The 22,500-nt window shown below is 36.3% G+C and overlaps 1 protein-coding gene across 1 annotated transcript in view; it reads left to right on the forward strand.

Moving 5' to 3' along the window:
• LOC144974158 (uncharacterized) overlaps positions 1-22,500 on the forward strand; it is a 99,267-nt gene that overhangs the window by 51,178 nt on the left and 25,589 nt on the right. Inside the window, exon 2 of the mRNA XM_078917073.1 lies at positions 3,912-4,103. Within this exon, the coding sequence (XP_078773199.1) occupies positions 4,013-4,103 (91 nt within the window). The 5' untranslated portion in view covers positions 3,912-4,012. The remainder of the gene's footprint in view (positions 1-3,911; positions 4,104-22,500) is intronic.

Below are 22,500 nucleotides of genomic sequence, written 5' to 3' on the forward strand. Positions count from 1 at the left end.
GTTGTCCAAAGTAAACAAATTGTGGGTTAATAATTCTTGTCTATCATTAACTTTAAAGGAAATCGAAAACATTTGTGTGAATGTAAATATTATGAAGATATAAACTTATAGAATTGAATGACATACACTCACGAACCTACATTTGTATTTTGGCTATAAATACCAAAAACTCTTGACTGATTTACCTAGTTAAGTCTTAGCGTCGGTCAGAGCATATCATCGATGGTGTTTTGCCATTTGACTCTTCCTTAGGCGACTTCTCTACTTGCATCCATGTGTATCCATCTCTCTTTGCTCTTTGCTTGTGCTCCGTTGCCAAAGATGACCCTTAACCCTCTCCTTACCAACCATAGGAAAATCGTCACATTCGATGCAACCAACAATTTTCTCATTCTGATTTATTTTGTTCATCACAAAATTGATATTAATAAACTTTTTGTTATAGCTTTAAAAACAGGACACTGTGATGTTGAGCTCACTTTGCTGAGCAATATTATGTATAGAATGGACTTGTTGCTTTCTGTTTGCGTAAACAAACTTATGTTTGTGGTGGGTGGATGTGAAGTTTCGGAGAAAATTCTGAAATTGGCTGGTAAGGAGAGGGTTAACATGTTAATATTTCTCAAACCAGGTACATCCTCAAGAATTTAAGATTTAAGAAATTTTGATAAGTCGCAGATCATCGATATTTGGTGTTAAACATTTCTGGCCAAATTGAAAAATCTGTCATGTCAATGTACAGTTCTGTTAAATCTGGTTTGCGCTGGACTATCATCCAATTTAAAGGCAAACGCTATTGTTCCTTCTCACGATATAGAAACCGAGATAAACCTCGGGTTCATGGGCCTAATATCTTTGAAGTACTATTTTTTACTAAACTAATATTAGCCATGGAAAATTATCACTAATTACTTGTGTTTGCAAATGTCCCAATATAAAATATTCCGTTCCTAGAATATTCTGTCCGCATCGCAGATTAAATGATCAAACTATCTACTTTTATAAATAGTTTCCTTATTTTATGAATATTTTATCACAAGGGTGAAGTACATGATTTGATTTACTGCGATTCATAGGCGAATGACTCCATTATAACGTTTCATATTCCTTTTTTAACACATTGCATATAACAAAATTAGAACTAAATAACACCGGTTATGATGTTGTCGTTAAAACAATTCTATCAAAATCATTCGGTCTTTACATAATAAACGACCCTAGGGAGACCAATCCCTCTAATACCGTGATAAAAGAGAAAATCACTTTCCTGTCATTGTAACCTTGTAACCTTTTAATGTAACACTTTGAACAAATAGCATAAAGTCGTTTTTGTGTTGTTATTTTTGTTATTATACTAATAATATATTATTTCAAACTGACTTTCCTCGGTGTCTACCCAGCAGTCACTGATGTAGTGTCAAACGGAAAGTACACTAAGGTCAATAAATCTAATATCCAGAGAGTGTAATTCTTTTTAATTTGAAAAGAAATCCATCGTCCATTGTGATATATATTTATATATATATATATATATATATATATATATATATATATATATATATATATATATATATATATTTATGAGTGTTGGCGGTACTTGTAGGTACGAAAGTGCTCGATAATGGTGGTTAGAGCTAATATATAAATGTAAATTTTCACTCACATTATTCTTGCCAAGACGATTTCGTTTCTGTGTTCCCACTTCATCAGTCGGCAGAATCCATTTGTTGGATTCTGCGACTGATGAAGTGGGAACACAGAAACAATCGTCTGGCAAGAATTAGATGAAATATTAAATTGATATAATTTTAGCAATTATAAATATAATATATATCAAAAAAATATATTAAAAAAAATATAATTAAGTATACATTAAATGATAGAAACAAACAGTGTATAAAGCATTGCAACAATTCGAGCAAATACTAGTCTCTCTATTTGAAAACCCAAAGAAAACGACACCGACAAATTAATTCTTAATAACTCTAACGACATTTCAAATGTTTTATTTGAATTTTACAATAACAACAAATACAATACAATGAAACGCCACAAAGTCACTCATTTGAAGGAGACATCAGACCCTTACTGAAACCTATTACCTCAAGAGAAGTAAGGTATGCTCTCAATCAGTTGCCCCAGCCCAATCACCATTTGAAAATGAAATCCCCGTGAATATTTCACATGCTACGACATTGACTCTATTGACAACAAACAAGTCAATGTAAAAGTCGTCCAAGAAGTTTTACGCAAACACAGACCTGCCTACCACTACGAAAAATTCGTAGAATTACGAAATTTTGGCTCCATTTTCAGAACTTCATGAGCACCTCTCAGTCATTAAAACTAATTGAAAATGAAAGTTGATGCCAGACCACATAATTTTAAGGATTAAAGTGTTATTTAATCCTTGTGTGAATAAATTGTTTATTTTTTTAAGGTTAACTATACCGACTACAATTTATGTCTCCTAAATATTACGAATTTTTTAAATTTTCAAGTAGTCAGGTCTGCGGAAACACCAACTGTACTTAAATGCTGACAAAACAGATGTAGCATTACTATCAAGGAAAGAAGACATAGAGAGTCATGAAAAAGCCTGGACCACTAATTAGAGACAGGGACAGGGAAGCCATAAAAAGAAGAAAATGTTTATCGGCGTTTACACTTAACATATTATTAAACATATGGATTAGAAAAGATAAAATTAAAATGAACACTAAAATCGAATTATACTCAAAACATTTAAAATTAGTGCTAATGTACAACTGCAGAACTTCGTCATTGACCGGAACCGAAAAACAACAATTTGTCAGATTTCACTGAAAACAATTTTAAAGAGTCCCGCCGAACATCCGATACCCAAAAAAGTAAACAACAAAACACTATACGGAAGTGAAACGAAAGACCTTTATTTATTCAAATTCTGGAGGCAACATGGCGACTTTTTGGGCATGAATTCAGAAGAAATGAAAAACACCTGCTAACAAAGCCATGATTAACTCTTTTTTTTACCCCTTCTGGCTACAAGAAATATAAATGCAGACTACGCATATCACTTCACACTGTCCTAAATAGAGACATTAAAACGCCTCCAAAACAACTAAGAACTAAGATCTTCAAAGGAAGATCTTCTGACATTAGCATCAACAGCAAAAAACATGAATTGTGGATGGAATTTACAGAGAGCTGCGCAGTTTCAACAACAGGGCACAATTCAATACTGTCCAGGCGATCAAAACATCTAATTAGAAAGCCAAATTCGGCTCGATCTTGGATCGCGTACCTAAGAGTGAAATGTATATTCCATTCATTCAACTTCCCTCTATTATTATTACCAGGCAATTAGTAACTGACACCGCCTGGTTTGCGCTACAGAACCGGAACTAAGTGAAACTCCCAAATGTCCAATGGCTCGGCATGGTGTCTGAAAGGATTGATGTCATGAGTAAACCGATGATTGGTGATGACTTCATCATACGTCCCTCAAGACCTGAATTGCATTTCATTCTGGTGATTTACAGACATGAACATCACTCATAATTACAGTAAAACATCTTGTAACGGCCATCGACAAATTCCACAGCGATTTGCAAAAGCAAACACATATGCAAATCTAGCCTTTTCCCCTCAAAGAAATCGAGAACGGAATAAACTACCATCTGCAATACTATACATTGAAGACCCCTTATCATTTCAACATATTTTCCACATGGTCAAGAACACCTAGAATAATTTTAAAAAACAATGGTAAAGGCCTGAGTGGCGTCATCTTCGTTCTATCTATACTATAAACGTCCAAATTTACAGATAGTTTAGTGTTTTGGTACATCATATCCGGTTTGCGGATGTTGTGAGCATTTTACCTAAACGCATAGCATCAATACGAATTTGTATTCTCTTTTTTCCAGAATATCCTAAAGTCTTCCCTGTTATCACGATGAAACTTGAATAATCTGAAGATATTAGGAAAACAGAAGCATCTGACAAAGCGGATTATTTCATCTTTATCATGCCTGAATCCTGGAATACAAGCGTGTCCGTTTATACCTTCGGCAAAGCCTATCTGGCTGCGTGCCTCTTTATTTCTATCATCCAAAAAGGTGAGCATTAGGTGGTTAATGTATCGAGAGTAATGTTGTCGATCTTGCTTGCAAGCTAATATAATGTGATGGTGAAGCTCGTAGTCTTGTAGCTGATTATGATGATTTTGATGATGATGATGATGATGATGATGATGATGATGATGATGATGATGACGACGATGATGATAATAGACAGATAGATAGATAGATAGATAGATAGATAGATAGATAGATAGATAGATAGATAGATAGATAGATAGATAGATAGATAGATAGATAGATAGATATATATGTATGTATGTATAAACAAGACTACGAAATGGCACTCAAACAGAGCGAAAACACCTCAGCACTGAAATACAAAAATTTAATGCACGCCACAACACCAAAACAAAACAGAAAAAGGAATATAATATGGTTCAACCCGCCGTTCAAAAACGCAATCACTTCAAATATCGGCAAACAGTTCCTCACACTCATCGATAAACACACACAACACACCCACACATACACACACACACACACACACACTCATAATATAAGCAATGAGAGCACACTACAACAATGTCACTACACATCAACACTAATCACCACTACACAACGGAAGCAAGGACAAGCACCTCAAATAGAATACATTTTTTTCTTCGGACATTATGCCGACTGAAGACGTGGACGAAAGCCACAGAAACGAACGTCTTGGCCATATAATGTGAGTGACAATTTATATTTTATATATATATATATATATATATATATATATATATATATATATTATATAGATAGATAGATAGATAGATAGATAGATAGATAGATAGATAGATAGGTGTTGAAGTGACACCAAACTCCGAATCATACCATGGTGAAGACAAACACATAGAGGAAAGTCATTATATTACTCATATTATTACGATACCGGTCGCTTGATATTTGTCTCCGTAAGAATTCTCAAATTGCTTAAACTGAAACCGTTGTCCATTCGGTTTTTAAGTTATACTTGATTACATATTGAGCTTTTATAAAGCGCAATATCCACTAAACGTCCTCAAACCGATTTACAAGGGGTCCTTTAACATTTTTAGGACGGGGAAATGACGCCTGTTAGGTGATATTAAAAAGTTTTTCGGACAGACAACGCTGTTAATGGCCAGCTACTCATTTTACACCTGAGTACGGTGAGAGAATGTGAGTAAAGTGCCTTTTCCAAGGACTCAACTATGCGCCGAGCGAGACTCGAACCCAGGACTTTCCGATCCGAAAGCGAGTGTCATACCACAAGACCGCCTAGCCGCACTTATGAGGTTAACGTCTGGAAGTAAGCGGAAGTCATGGATATATTACCATGGCGATCATTCCTATCTTCATGGCTATATAAAGCGCATAGATATATTTTATTTTCATGAATTGTTTTGATGGCAAGAATATGTAATAAAATCTTGTCATTCGAAAAGAGTTGTGATTCCATACCGACGTCTCTCACATTAAATGAAATAATTTATACAGAGCGCATCAAACAGATGTCAGAATGTAGAATACGTCGGAAGGACAAGATATGAACGTGTGAAAAATAAAGGGAATGAAATTATGTATTCCATCTACAGGCTTGTGAAAAATATTAATCGTAGGGAGGGGGGGGGGGGATAAAGATATCTTTAAGTGGCTGTTGTGAGAGAATGTGAGAAAGATCTTTTCCGGGGACTCAACATTGTACAGTCCAGAGTGCAGGACAAGGATGAGGTCCGAAGACAAGACAAATAGGTACTAAATTAATAGATGGATGGATAGAAAAATAGACAGGCAGACAGATAGATGGATGATAGATAAGTAAACAAGGTTTCATTCCTTAACCAAATGTCTTTATTTGCTATTCCCCATTCATCATAATATTCCGATTCCCGATAGCTCAGTTGATCGAACACACGTTTCTCTCCTAAAGGGACCAGGACCGACCCCGGGTGTATTCCAGAATTGTTGTCTTCTGTCACCCAGTAAGGCAGGCTAATAATATTATATGTGATTAGTTTAATTTTAGACGTTTTACGCGCCTGCTACAGTTTTGATTTTACATGGATCCGACTATTTTCCTCCCAGAGATTGTTTACTTATCTATCTGTCTGCCTGTCTACTTTCATATCTATCCATCTATTAATTAAGTTACCTATTTGTCTCTCTTCGGAACGTTAGATCCCTGATCCGAGACCCGTTCTTGGCTGTGCAAAGTTGAGTCCCTGGAAAAGACTCCTTCTCACATTCCCTCACCGTACTCAGGTTGTAAAATAAGTTCCTGGTCAGTAACAGCGTTTGTCTCTGTCAAAAAAATTGTAATCGTGCCCCCAGCGTCATGTTTCGTTCTATAATATGTTAAGTGTCTCTGTTGTTGTAGGACCCTTGAAGAAGGCGTTGAGCGCATTGAATGGATATTGCTATATATAAAACATCAAGAGTATAAAAGTTCAAGTTAATATTATATATAAAATTTATAAAATAGTGTTTAGGATCTAATTCACTCCATACCATTTTGAAACGGTGGGTCACAATTAGAAAATGTAAGTTTTACGAAGTTTAAGAAATTAAACTCAATTTTCTCAATGAAGGCATTTATTCCACTGACATATACTTATTTGCAGGTCTGATAACCCAAATTGTTATGGGCTCATTGTTTGTATTGGAAATACTCTAAAACCAACGCAATATGACCGTTAAAGTTTCTAAATAAATTATGCCCTTCCGCCACGACATCATAAGATATCGTCGCCTAGGCATTCCACGAAGGCATATAGATAATTCATCAAACAAGATGTCTGATGTCAACAGGAATCACCCATGTTGTCCAAGTGAGCAAATTGGGGGTTAATAATCTTGCCCAAGGAAAAAAACGAAAGTGCTTGAAGCGGGGCTCGAACTAGGGACCTTCCGGGTCACAATGCAATGCCTTAACCACTCACCACTTCGTCCGTTACAACAATGATAATTCAGGCCCCTAATTGTGTTCGGTTATCAGACCTGTAAATAGACGTCGATTTCAACCAATACTTTTTATTTATATTAAGCTTAAAAATTTGAATTTAAAACATCAAGTCAAACTCGACATAATACCGTTTTGAGACGATTGGTGACTTACCCTGATATTCTTTTTTCTAAGAATCGCAAGATAGTGTGCGCTACTACATCCTTTTAGGACACCACTTATTATGTACCTAGCTACAGTCTTTACATTGATACACTCGGTCATTCCAGACTCCTATTTCGCGGTCACATCCAATCAGTGCCGCTACATCTTGATCGCCTGACCAGTCCACACCGTTCGAAATAACAAGGTTTCATTCTTTAACCAAATGTCTTTCTTTGGGTTTCCCTTTTCATCATAACAATTTCGGTTCCTGATAGCTCAGTTGATAGAGTACGCGTTTCTCTAATAAGGGGACCATGAACAATGCCGGGTGTATTCGAGATATTTTTTTCTTCTGTCCACTTACTTCTAGAAATGGTAGAAAGTACTTTGCATTATGCCAGTGTCCTATCTAAAAGGTAGCAAGCATCTATTATTGTCCGTTCAACCTAATAGAAACTGAGATAAACCCCAGCTACATGGGACGAATGACTCTGAAGGAGAGAGCTTACTGCATTCATCACACTATGTAATTCGACTCTCGTTTAGGCGAGTTTACGATCTAAAACTAGAGCTTTTTTAAAACTATAGCTTTTATATAGCGCAATTTCCACTTAATGTGCTCAAAGCGCTTTACAATGGTCCCCGAGCAACATCAACACGTAATATGTAGAACGAGACATGACGTCTGTTAGGCGATATTACAAATTTTCCGACAGAGACAATGCTGTTGACGGCCAGGTACTCATTTTACACCTGGTCTAATGGTATGACATTCGCTTTCGGTTTGAGCCTCGCTCGGCGCATAGCTGAGACCTTGGAAAAGACTTTTTACTCACATATTCACACCGTGCTCAAGTGTAAAATTAGTAACAGCGCTGTCTCTGTCGGGGAAAAAGTGTAATACAGCCTAACAGGCTTGTTTGTTTCAACTATTTAACGCGGTCTTTAACACAATATGATCACTTAACTACCACATTTTGTTTTGTTTTTGTCTGGTTTTGATTTACTTTTGCTATTTTCCACTATCTGTTCTCTTCAACCTTTCTTCCATAAAATGTATAAATACGTGTAATATTTACATGTAGACAAGATTGTTTTCGTTATATAAAGTTGCACTCCTGCCAAAACGTTAAACATCGTCGGCAGATGTTTGTTCATTAATTGTCACGCCAGATTTTTTTCAAGCTACCTGTCCACCGAATAGAATAATATTTATGGTACCTAGTCTAATTGGATTCAGTAGTCTGATGTCACGCGCCCGGCAACGGCGGCCATCTTGGTTCTAAACAAAGAAAATCATTACTTTTTATTCTTCATGCTGGCTAGAACTTTTCATTCCCTTTTCATATGCCTTGTGATCGAATGTGTAAAAGTCAAAACATAATCAAATTGATGGAGGTTTTTTCCTCTGGATACGCGTTTAAGCTCGCCGGGGAAATATTTCATACGGCGTCCGCCATTGTTCCGATAGTTTAGAGCCAGTGTTACTAAGTTACCATACGTCATTAGGAAGGAAGTGACGTTCCGACTATTGAAGACTATTCAGATCGGTCACTGAGAAGTGAATACGTACCCTGCGATTCGTTGAGAGAATCAGTAATGGTAACTGTTCAATATAGAGGAAATAGAGAAACGTTGGCATTACTGCTGATAAATTAATGCACTACATTTCTTCAGAAACTTTTTTCCCCAAATCTGTGTGCTGATTATTCTGGTTGGTTGGATGTAGTAAAGATTGTTATGTGTCGACCCAATCAACCGGGGTTTCTTCAGAAATCAAGTCAAGACACTGCAAGGTTTCCTTCTCTCCAATTTCTAATCAAAGTGTCTATATTTGGAGTTCTTCATTTATCACTATGTCCAAATTGGCAAACCCAGTATCCGTGTAACCATTGGTAAAGCGTCGGTGCTAAAGGAAACTAACTGCTGGCATCGGACCAGATCGGGTAGCGGCAATATATAATAAAAGTGTTCCAAATGCAATTTAACTACTTAAAAACAACTTTGAACATCAGCGCATTATGACTCAAATAACATGTGTTCTTGTCCTGCGTTGCTGATTGCTAAAGCTTTTTCAGTTTTACAAGAGCTTGACAGTATGCATGATTCCATCTACGAAAATTCAGTAAGGGGAGGGGGAGGCTGAAAATATATATAATACAGAGCCATATAAAGTTAAAAAAAATATCATCCCAAAAACTTAGCCAGCTTCGACTTACTACGGATCGAACTTTAGATTTTTTTATTATCGATTTTATAAAGCCTCCTTATTATCTAATAATGACTAGTAAAGTACTCGTACATCTGATGGAAAGCCCTCTCCGATATGCTAATATTCGATGTAAATATAAGTAAATATTTGACTTGGGAGGAATTCCCCCAGGGCTGAGTAATATTGGACCTTCTGGAACCCAACAAATTGATCCATAAGAATTTTTGAATCTGTTATATATTTTATATCATTATTTGTATTTTCATATGACTTTGTGTTCTTGTTCTAGGATGAAACCAGGTTCTTCTGGGAACTGGTTGGAGTGCATCTTTAGCGGAGAGGGTTAAAGTCAGTTGGGTTTCCCTTTGTAGTGTGAGATGATATTATAATATTTCCTTGAGAATCGTATCCACATTGTGTTGTAATTTAGTTGCCAATACCTGACCATCTGAGTATAATATCCTATTGGTGAGATCCTTGGATAGTGTCGTATCAAACTAGACACGGATAAATAACTTGAAATCTACTCCTGTCCCTGTTTGAACTATTCCCCCTTTGTCTCAACTTGTCTTATGTGATTGTATCTATGTGCCAAATTTTAACTTTAATATTTTAACTTTTCTCAGATATTCTAAAATTTTTTATGTTTCTAAAATGACCTTAAATACCTCGAAGCGCCGAAAAATAATTTAAAAAACTGACAAAGCCTGATGCTCCTTCGTAGCGTATTTTGTTCGACAGTTTTTAATATTTATTTGTTGGGGTATTTTCTGTGTTATAAACACTTTTAAGCAGAACTCATTAAGCAATCTCGGGCGAATGAAACCTGGAAAAATCCAGATTTTATTAATTTAAAATATCTTATCTAACTCATCGGCTGTTTCCTTTTGTCTTGTTTTTCATTTGATTTATTTGTTTTATTTCTAAAAATATTCCAAAGCAGAACTCGTTTGACAATAATCATACTCAGTATCTGGCTACATAAACCCGGGGAAAATCAATTCTACTCTATTGTGTGGTTGTGTTGTATGGCACTCGCTTTCGGATCGAAAGGTCCTGAGTTCGAGCCTCGCTCTGCGCATAGTTGAGTCCTTGGAAAAGGCTCTTTACTCACATTCTCTCACCGTACTCAATACCTTGCCGTTAACAGCGTTGTCGCTGTCGTAAAAAATTGTTATATTACTTGACAGGCGTCATGTCTCGTTCTACATGTTAAGTGTTGCTGTTGGTCAGGGACCCTTTGTAAAGCGCTTTGAGCACGTTTAGTGGATATTGTGCTATATAAAAGCTCAATTTCTCTTGACTTTTAAAGATGTTTTCCTACTGGTCAAATACTGTAAAATGTCTATAGAAACCTGACAAAAAGCATCACATATTATTCTAATCTTTTTTTTGAAAACCTGATAAAAATGAATATTGAAACTGGGTGCAGTGAGTCAACCCAGCGAACAGAATGCGTAATGACTATGCCACTGTGTTTTTATGGGTTTGTGGGGGGGGGGGAGTTGAATGGTCCGCGGGTCGAATCCCTTGATTTTTAGTTCTGAACTTGCTGTTTTCCTCAAGGTTACCTCGTTGAAGGATTTAAAATGGAAGTATTGCATTTTTTTTTAATACTCCAATTTGTATAACATGAACATGAGAATAGTATAGAATAAATAAGCTGAAATTGAACAGAAAAACAGTTTTGAAACAGATTGGGAAAACTTGAAGCTTTTTCTTTTACAAGTATAATGATTAATGAACAAAACTAGAGATGTGTAATGGAATAAAATTGAGCTAAGTGACAAATTGTCGTTTTAACTTGGTTCAAATTTACATGTTCAACAACAACAAAAACTCATTTTTTTAATTTAAAAAGATGATAATACCCATTGAATCGTTTTAAAGTAAACTGTGTATTTTCTATGCTATGTGATTAAATTTTGCGAGAAGAGTTTTAACGAAACCCACACAACCTGCGTCATTGTTACCAAGTCCAGCAAACATTAGCTTATACTTATACATACAACTTATAATATATTATATTAGAAGCTAATGTTTGACGGACGTGCTATCTTGGATCCATTACCGACGAGCCGGAAAGAATCGAAGGGTTACACTTGGGATTTACTAGAATCGATTATTTCTTTATCATCTAGAATTGATGTTTCTTTTTTACGAAACCCGACGAAAACCGGACAAAGTTATAGGAAGTAGACAGTAGCAGTTGGGAGTGAACCTGGGACTCAGGGAATTGTACACCATTGGGGAGTGAACCTGGGACTGGGTTTCGGCGGGTTTCGTAAAAAAAGAAACACCGTCTAGAATTGCTCCATTATTCAAAAGTTAGGGAAAATAACATTAATCACAAATAAAGCTAAAATTACAGTTATTGTATTTTTGCAGGTAGGGAACAATTCTTGTGGATTAGCTATGTCTTGAAATAGTTTAAATTCGCGCATAGGTGATATTTTTGTACAGACATTTACAAAAGAACAAGAAGAAAGAGAAGAAGGTGATGATGATGATGATGATGATGATGATGATGATGATGATGATGATGATGATGATGATGAAAAACTATAGCGATTAGAGCATTAATATAGAGCAATATCCGTTAAACGTACTCAAAGAGCTTTACAATCAGTACCTAGTAAACAACAACACTTGAACATATTATAGGACGAGACATGACGCCTGTTAAGCGATAGTACTTTTATTTCGACAGAGACAGCGCTGCTAACGGCGAGGTACTCATTTTACGGGAGTGTGTGTAAAGTGCCTTTTTCCAAAAACTCAACTATGCGCCGCTCATAGCAGGACTAGAACCCTGGACCTTCCGATCCGAATAAGTGTCAGACCACAAGACCACATAGTCGAAAAAGAAGAAGAAGAAGAAGAAGAAGAAGAAGAAGAAGAAGAAGAAGAAGAAGAAGAAGAAGAAGAAGAAGAAGAAGAAAAAGAGAATAATAGGGAGTAAGATATCACAAGATGAAGGTTGTCAAATATTTCGAATTTCTTAGGTTACTGTGTATGTGTGTGTGTGTGTGTGTGTGTGTGTGTGTGTGTGTGTTTAAACCCGAATCAAGTTTGCTGTTTATGTTGGCAATTTTTAATATAAACTGACGTAAATAAGCCAAAATACACTCTTTTTTGGAATACATCAAATCCTTTTTTGTTTATAATAAATTGACAATGAACCTGAAGTTACGTTTTAATTAGATCATACACGAATTTCCATCATTCGTCAAATTGAGATGTTTTATAATGGAAACAAATCTTTTAAGATTGCCATTGCATATTCTAGATATACATTTAAAAAAAAAATTAAATTTGTTTTTCAATATGGCTCCCATCAAAGTCCAAGCATTTATTTTTGGAGTCTTTACTCCAGTCGTAAAAAAGATTTGATTTTTCTATTTTTGCTCCGGATAACAACCAAACATTCATTAGTCTCGTTGATCAAACTAATTTGATTTTCTCATTTCATGTAATTTACTGTTGCTCAAGGCAACCAACATATTGTAAATAACATGAAATTATGTGTTATAATTTGTCCATGAATATAAAAAGCGGATTTGAATGAAGTTTTTCTTTCCTTGAGCATTGCGGCTTCCTTCATTAGCAGAACGTACCCTATTCACTCCCATCTCCTTTGATCGGAGTTTCGATGTTTTCAATGTTGCACTGCTGGATAAGGTCATCAGGGGCAGCGTGGCCCAGCGGTACGGTCTTTGCTTCGTAATCCGAAAGGTACCGAGTTCTATCACCCGCCGCTGTGCTGTGTGGCCTTGAGCAAGTCACCTCGCCCTAGCTCAATTTTCGGCACTGCACTGCATATGCACAGAGGCATGAAACTCACTGTCAACTGACGCTGTCACCGGTCTGCACGACATATGGTGAGGAAGAGGATGATGCAGCGCATATATTATACTGCAACTTCTCAACATAAAAAAAAAAACTTTTCGGCACGCTAGAAGAACTTAAAAAGACGAGTACCTTCATCTTCAAAACGGGACTCCAGATGTAAAGGCATACGAGAAGACCCGAGAGACAAATTTCCCCTATGATGAATTAAGGGATTTTTTTTTTTATTTGGAGATCTAACGATAAGGAATATTAAAATATTAAAAGTCACTAAAAGACTTTAAAATGTCACATCCCTATGCCATAGTAACGTCAACCAATGGAGGCATAAATGTTGGTCTTTGAATTCATCGTTGATTCCCTCCGTTTTATGATGTTTTCTGCTTTCCGTGGTAACTAGTTCCATTCCCATTCTGTCCACTCTTTGATATTATCTTCCAATAGTATCTCTTGCCTTCATCGTTTCCGCCATCCCTGACGATCCCTTGAGCAGTTTTTACAAAGATCAGTGGTCTCCTGGCAGACTCACACGTACAAAGTTCAAATGTATTCTTTTTCAGGAGGTCAATAAAACCATATGGCGCTCTTGATCATTGGTGTGTGGTCTTAACCCTCTCCTTCCCAGCCGTTTTTCAGAATTTTATCAAAAATGTTACACTCACTGTAAACAAAAATAGATAAAGTAATTCAAACAGCAAAACAACAAATAAATTCTATAATATATAACATATAATATATAACAAAATTAGTTCTAAATTACAGTTTCAAGTTTTTAGAGCAATAACAAAATATTTTCTTTTAATTTTGTTATGTTAATGGTTGCATCGTGACGAATGTGACGATTTTTCTATGGTTGGTAAGGAGAGGGTTAAAATGTGATGTGATGGCGTTTTCAAAAGCTTTTCGTTTCTTTATGTCTAGATAAGTCGGTTAATAATATCAATGTTTCATATCCACATGACAAGGGAGTGTATGAGTCGTGATCTTGGAGTTATCGTAGATGTTCTTATTACTCCAAATCGCCTGAAACCTAGACATAGCAACCATGTTATGTTGACGATTATCTTTCTCGGAAGACAATGGAGTCTTTGTGCCTGGTAAAGCCAGTCTGTGGTTTAGCTAGGGGAATTAGGGTAAAATTGTGCAAATTAGTGATGAAAGCACCAAATTTGGTACAAAGTAACTTGAGACCACTATTACTCGATGTTGATATAGAACCACATTGAGAAATTCCTCTAACAGTGTAAAATAGGGAGATGAAAATCCGCCTCTATGAGCTATATTAAAACAAAGGGACGTAATCCATGAAATATTTGTTGACGATTCGGCGCTTTAATAATATATTATTTTTAGCCCGTGTAAGCGGTTGATTATTTTGGCTTAAATAATTATCATTGTTAAAAATGTGACTTTATGTGATATAGGACCGTATGGGCCGGTAGTATAGCTTTATTATGAGGACTGGAAGGGGGGTGATGGGAGAGGAGGAGATGGTGCTGGAATTATTTTTACTTGTGTTGTGTTAGTCGTCATCGTGATGAAGATGATGGTGGCAGTGATGTTGGTGATAATGATGATGATGATGATGATGATGATGATGATGATGATGATGATGATGATGATGATGATGATGAGGTGATTATTGTGGTGATAATAGTAGTGATGATGGTGATGATGTTGATGAGGTGGTGGTGGTGGTGATCTTGGTAGTGATGATGATGATGTTGATGATGATGTTGTGGTGGTGGTGATGGTAGTGGTAGTGATGATCATGATGATGATGATGATGATGATGATGATGATGATGATGATGATGATGATGAAGATGATGAGGTGATTATGGAGAAAGTAGTATTGATAATGGTGGTGGGGATGATGATGAGGTGATGGTGATCGTGGTAGCGGTGATGATGACGATAATGTTGATGATGATGATGATGATGATGATGATGATGATGATGATGATGATGATGAAGATGATGATAATGATGAGATGATGATAATGTGATGATGATGATGATGGATGATGATGATGATGATGATGATGATGATGATGATGATGATGAGTATGGTGATGATGAGGTAGTGGTGGTGATAGTGGTAGTGATTATGGTGATGTTGGTAACTATTTATTTCGAAAATGAAAGACTTTCTTGGTGATGTATATTAACATTTTTAGATGATTAGGATCCAACAAAAATCATATTTATTAGACAAATGTCTGTGGAACACATTTTTCTTGGTAGGCTTGAGAGAATTCAACAGCAGTCTTTTCTAATTTATCCTGATCTCTTTGAATTATTTTAACGGCGCAAGATAAGCCAAAACCTCGTTGTCAGCTTTTTCCATGGCAGTGTGTTCAAGAAACCATATTATGTTGTCTTATTGAAGGCTAAAAATGTTTCCTTTCCTGAGGTTAGCCTGGTAGGGCCGGCTGGAGTCTGTCTCTGAACCTGATTGGGTGAACATACGACTGGGTGCAACCTCATTCACAGCATTCTTTGCTATACATTTTGATTAATTCTGGCAATTTATGGACCCTCTCTCCCTCTCTCTCTCTCTCTCTCTCTCTCTCTCTCTCTCTCTCTCTCTCTCTCTCTCTCTCTCTCTCTCTCTTCTCTCTGCTCTGTTCTATACTTGAATGTTTTATATATAGCATGGCTCCAAAAAGGAGCGCTTTTGTGAAACACAACGAATAACAACTTGCAACAACCTAACAGAAAACATGAATAAAACAACTCCAAACAGATGCTATATTATAAGACTTTATTAAATCATTTGATAAAGTCAATTACCATACTTTGGCTATTAAACTGTGGAGGTATGGAATCATGAGTAACACCCACGACTGGATAATGGATTTTCTCACTAATCGTAAACAACTAAAAGAGCAATGTCAGACTCAGCTCCAGTACTACAGGTGTGTCCCTAGGTACCGTACTAGGCCCCCTCTTGTTCCTTATCTACATCAATGATTTACCTGAAAGATTGTCGCTAGGAACTCAACTGAGACTATTTCCGGATGACAGCCTTTTGTACAGACCAATAAGGCATAAGAAAGATTCAGAAATTCTTCATCGGGACCTTGGTTCCAGAAAATTACCAACAAAAGAAAGATAATACACAATACACAACAACACACTTGAAGACGTCACCAAAGCAAAGTATCTCGGAATAACGATAAATAATCGTCTGACCTGGAAAGACCACATTGCAAACATACACAGGAAGGCAAACTCCACCCTGGGATTCTTGAGCAGAAACTTCTTCGGCTACAAAGTAACCATAAAAGAGAAATGCTATAAATTTTATGTTAGACCAACACTCGAGTAAAGCGGTAAGGTATGGGGTCCCGATCACACCTCCGAAATTAGGTAAATAGAATCAATCTAAAAAAAGCTATAAAATTCGTTCAACAAAATCCTCAAACAAATCAAAGTCATATATGACACCCCATTTGGAACCATTTAAGGAAAGGAGAGAGAAGAATAAACTGAATGTATTTTACAAAGGTCAGAAAAACCAGGTCAGGTGTCATTACACGGCCTCCAACAGAACAAGAGGAAACCTGGCAAATTTATGTTGCCACAATCTAGAGTGGACTACCATCTTCACTCGTTTCTGCCCTCAACTATACGACTTAGGAACAATTTGGATAACTCCCAGTAAAACAGTTGGGTAAACTGCTGCTGAGCCTTCCACGAGGAAGTTTCAGCTTGAAGAGGAAGAGGAAGAAGAAGAAACAATTTCAGCAACAGCAAAACTAGAACTTTGTTTGTTTTGGTAATATTCAGATTTTTTGATGTTCATAAAACGGACATGACAAATCTTCTGATAATGAACTCCCTGCGCAATCAAATCGCTATTTGAGAATATGACGAGAATCTGCACATCGTTTATAATTTCTGCAGCCACGCGGATATTTTCGTTCATGTCTTTTGTCATTATTGAATGGAGGGAAGCTTCATCTTATTGTTGCAAAGCATACAATGTGTCCTATTTCTTGTGATAACTTCATCTGAGGGAAAACGCATATTCTGCCTCCTTGGACAATGGGACGATGAGAGATTGTCTAGATCGGGATAATTTGACAAGTTTTCTTGTGATTTCTCATTTTTCACAGCGAGCCTTCTGATTTTTTGTGGCCGTATATCAAGAGCGACATAATTTGTGCCATTTGGTATAATTTTGCTTCAGGACCTCCAGTGTATCCTCAGAGCGGTCTCCAACAGACAAATCTAGCTTGCCACTATCATTTGCTAATCCGTAAAAAGTCTTAACACCATAGCTGGTAGAACGCGACGCTACAAAAGTCACGTACCATTGACCACAAGATTTCCGCTATGACAGAGCTGGGCATTCTAATTTTTTTTTCCTCTTGACAAATTAATCATTTTGACCAATCCACCTCAATACTGCACTTTGCCAATATATAATTGTTAGTAGTTAGTACATTGATTTAATGGGTTAAGTGACTTAATCACGGGATTGTTGGTGATGGGGTTGATGCGGTTCATGACGGTCATGTTAAAGAAGATGATGATACGGACATTTTCAACCTGATATTTGATTTGAACCATATTATTACGCAAACCACAATAATAATATAACTGTATTGAATTAGTGTGACACATAAACATTGATGCTTAAGCGATATCTAGGTGCTCGGTATGCTGCTAATGATGATGACAATGATGATGATGATGATGATTATTATTATTATTTATTATTATATATTATTATTATTATTATTATTATTATTATTATTATTATTATTATTATTATTATTATTATATTATTATTATATGAGGTGGGTAAAAGGCGACAGAGTTCAAGTAGACACCGTTTCGTGACCTCGCCGACCGAACGCGGACGACACAACTAGCAACCGCAGAATGCGATGCATTGTTTATATATATATATATATATATATATATATATATATATATATATATATATATATATATATATATATATATCTTCACATGAGCGGGAGTCTATTATTTTCAAATAATTCTAATTCAATAAGACATTAAGAAAATAAAGATTATACTCTTTGAAAGCTATCGGAATATACAAAAGATATGAGAGGGAAAAAATCATGTTTTGTTTTTTTCGTATTCGTATTCGACCACCAAAACTTTGATTTCTTCGATTTCACAATCTCATGTTCCGCGTTCCAATGCCGGTAAAATTTGAAATAACCAAATTTGTATACTTTTGGATTAAAAACAAATACTTTTAAAAATTATGTTACTCTCTTGGTAAATGAATGAATTTGATAAGTTGTATGTTATGAATAAGTTATACTTCCGATTTCGATTTAAGCATCAGTGTACATGTGTACTCGGTACCGATGACGTAGTCTGTGACCTTTTGACACCAAAGCAAAATGTCGTTGTGAAGGCGGCAAGTTTCATCACCACCGTGAATTTTTACACGATTTAAATTGCTGATATCTTAGCTCTTGGAGTGATGAGAAAGTAGTTCTATATCACAATTTAAACCTTAGAGCAAGAACTTTTTTTCATAAAAAATTCATGCTTTCATCACTAATTTGCACAATTCGGGGGTTTTGTGTCCCTAATTCCCCTAGCTAGTTGAGTGGCAGAGCCTGCTGTGGCTGAAAACGGCGATTCAATTATCTGTATTAAAATTGTGAGTAATGCTCAGGATATGTGGATTGTTTGCTTCGGGTGAAAGGCGAGTACTTAAAGCCCCCCATAGACGCCGACATCCGCTGGTAGCGGGACGGATGACCTATCGCTGTGACCCGATCCCTGCGTTTATCGCAGATGATTTTTGCCCACATACGGGGAGATATTTTTTTAGGCGATCGGCGATCGGGGGCGTGGCAGTATAAAAAAGTGGACAATTTTTTTCGGATTTTCGCTGTTTTCACGTCGGATTCGTGATCAGCGTCAAATTTACAATAGGTTTGATACTAAGAACTGTGCGTTTACTCCAAAAATTGGTGAAATTAGAAATAAATTTTAATTAATAGTGAGGCTACGATCCCAGTTACTGTCTTTATTCTATCTTTCGTCTTGCGCACAATAGTGATTACTTCTCACTAAATTATATCAATTAGACTGTTGAAGGAACGAAATTGACATCATTCCACTCTTTGTTATTGTATTAAGGCAGTCATTTTGGTAATTAGTTCTCACTAAATTATATCAATCAGACTTTTAACGTTCAAGGTTACTTGTAGTTTTGTGTGACGGTACGTTATTTCCGACTGGTGGATGTTGTGAGCATTTTACCTAAACTCATAGCATCAATAACCGTCCAAGATATTCCCATCATATGTAGCAATAGCTATAAGAGAAGAGAGAGAGAGAGAGAGAGAGAGAGAGAGAGAGAGAGAGAAAGAGAGAGAAAAATTTACTTGCGCTATATATACCGCTATATTCAATAAAGGTGCTCAAATCACTTTATAAGGGTCTTTGGCCAACATAAAAACATGTTAGACGAGACATGACTGTTAAGCGATATTGCAATTGTTTCCCGTCAGAGACGACGCTGTAAACAGCGAGGTACTCATTTTAACAGTGAACAAGGTGAGAGAATGCGAGTAAAGAGCCTTTTCCAAGGACTCAATTATGCGCCACTCAGAGCGGGACTCGAATCCAGTACCGTCCGATCCAAAGGCGAGTGTCATTTCACAAGATCACATGCATAGCCGCACAAAAAAGTGATGAGAGAATAGATTCATATGTATTGAAGGAGGAGAGAGCGGATGGAGTGAGTAAAGTTCTTGGATATTTATAGAAGGAACCAAATTGACGTCACTCATCTCATTGTTATTGTTTTTAGACACCCATTTTTATGATTAGTTCTCATTAAAATATATCAGACTATAACGTTCAAGATTCCATGTAGATCTTTGGGCTGGAGTGATATTTCTGGCTGGCGGACTTTGTGAGTATTTTAATTTAACACAGAGCATCAATAGAAGGAATGAATTGGACGTTAGTCAACCCGTTGTTATTGCTTTTAGACAGCATTTTATAATTAACTTATCACTAAGTTATATCAATCAGACAATGAACGTTCGCGTTTGCAGTTTTGTGTGTTAATATGTTATACCCCGATGGAGATGTCGTGAGTATTTTTCCAATACGCATAACATCCATACATTTGCAATCCGATTTAAGTTTAAAAGCAACGTAGACCACGGAAATTTTTCAATTTTGTGGACAATAAAGATTTGTTATTTATCGTCATTATTATTATTATTATTATTATTATTATTATTATTATTATTATTATTATTATTATTATTATTATTATTATTATTATTATTATTATTATTATTATTATTATTATTATTATTATTATTATTATTATTATTATTATTATTATTATTATTATTATCATTATTATTATTATTATCATTATTATTATTATTATTATTATTATTATTATTATTATTATTATTATTATTATTATTTATAAAACAAATCGACAGTGTTCCCGTGGCAGGTGAAACGGGTACTCCTCGGGACTACTCGCATTCGCACCCCCCCCCCCCCCCAACCACCACCGCCACCACACACACGCACACAGCTCTTTTTTTTTTGGGGGGGGGGGGGCGTTGTTTGTAGAGTATAATTCAGGGTTACAATGCCCACCCCTGTCATCACGTAGTCAAGGCTTTTTGGCATCTGCCAATCCCAAATGTCTGTGTCAAGGTCGACCGTCATGTCGCGTCAACGGGTGAGGAGGAAAAAAAAAAAAAAAGAACTGGCATATTATTATATCATTACATTGAAAATTATGAAAACTATTTTTTATTTTGTATGAAATCCTTTATAAATTTTACGATGATCAAGAACGAAACTTTTGCCATCTTCCTCTTCCTGGCGCAACATTTATAAAAATATTATTTTAAAAAAATAATAACACAGCATTTATTTGGCGCAATATCCACGTGCTCAAAGCGCTTTACAAGGGGTCTCAAGGCAACAGCAATATTAAACTTGAAAGACGAGACATGACGCCTGTCAGGCGATGTGACATTTTTTCCTAACAAATTCAACGAACGGCCATGTACTCATTTTACACCTGAGTACGGTGAGAAAATGTGAGTAAAGAGCATTTTCCAAGGACTCAACTCTGCGCAACGCAGAGCGGATCTCGAAACCTGAACCTTCCGATCTGGAAGCGAGAGTCATACCACAAAACAGGGAGGAGCACTGTTCTGTCGGCCACATAACCTCAATATTAATTAAATTTTATTTCTAATTTCATCAATTTTTGGAGTAAAAACATAGTTCTTGGTATCAAACCTATTGTAAATTCGACGCTGATCACGAATCTGACGTCAAAACAACGAAAATCCGAAAAAAATTGTCCAATTTTTTATACTGCCACGCCCCCGATCGCCGATCGCCTCGAAAAATATTAAGCAAAGCGGGCTTTGCGGGCGATCAACCGTACCTAGGTTTATCGGCCAGGTATTTGGCCACACACATTGCGTTTTCACCCCGGTTTGCCTGATCGGGGTCTGAACCAGGATCATATCCGGGCGTGTATGGAGCCTTTAAGATGGATATGGGTCTTCGGTTTACGGTAAGCGGTTGATTTCAGGGGCAAAATACCTTATTTTAAACTTTCGAGTCAAAAATAGAACCCCTGAATTGTTAATATACGGTAACTGACCTAATTTTCAAAAGTATGTTGATTGAATAACCCGAGATTCATACACTATAAGTAAATATATAAAATGGCATCCATGTCAATAACTTAACTTGCATAGCAACATGAGGTCACGAGGAACCATTTATTTTGTGCGTTGGTATGTTTAATTTGGCTGACGGATGCTGTGAATATTTTTAAGGAAGGCATTGCATCAATAAGTACTTGTAAAAGGGCTGATGTAAACAACAAATGGCTATAAACATATTATTTAAAGTCCATTTCGGGAAAAAACGGACAACAATCACAGAAATGCAGGTTACAAATTGATAAAAATGAGCAGGATAATACTACAAACAAGTTTATACAAAAAGAACATCAACCACTATTGTAAACGCATGAAAATCCACACAAAGTTCGAGAGCTGAAGGCACTGCCTGTCAGGGAGCTACTACTACTACTACTACTACAACTACTACTACTATTACTACTACTACTACTACTACTACTACTACTACTACTACTACTACTACTACTACTACCACTACTACTACTACTACTACCACTACTACTACTACTACTACTACTACTACTACTACTAC

The sequence above is a fragment of the Berghia stephanieae genome, chromosome 5 (genome assembly GCF_034508935.2).
Source record: "Berghia stephanieae isolate SIO BIC M18660-M18661 chromosome 5, UCSD_Bste_1.3, whole genome shotgun sequence".
Taxonomy (NCBI): Eukaryota; Metazoa; Mollusca; class Gastropoda; order Nudibranchia; family Aeolidiidae; genus Berghia; species Berghia stephanieae.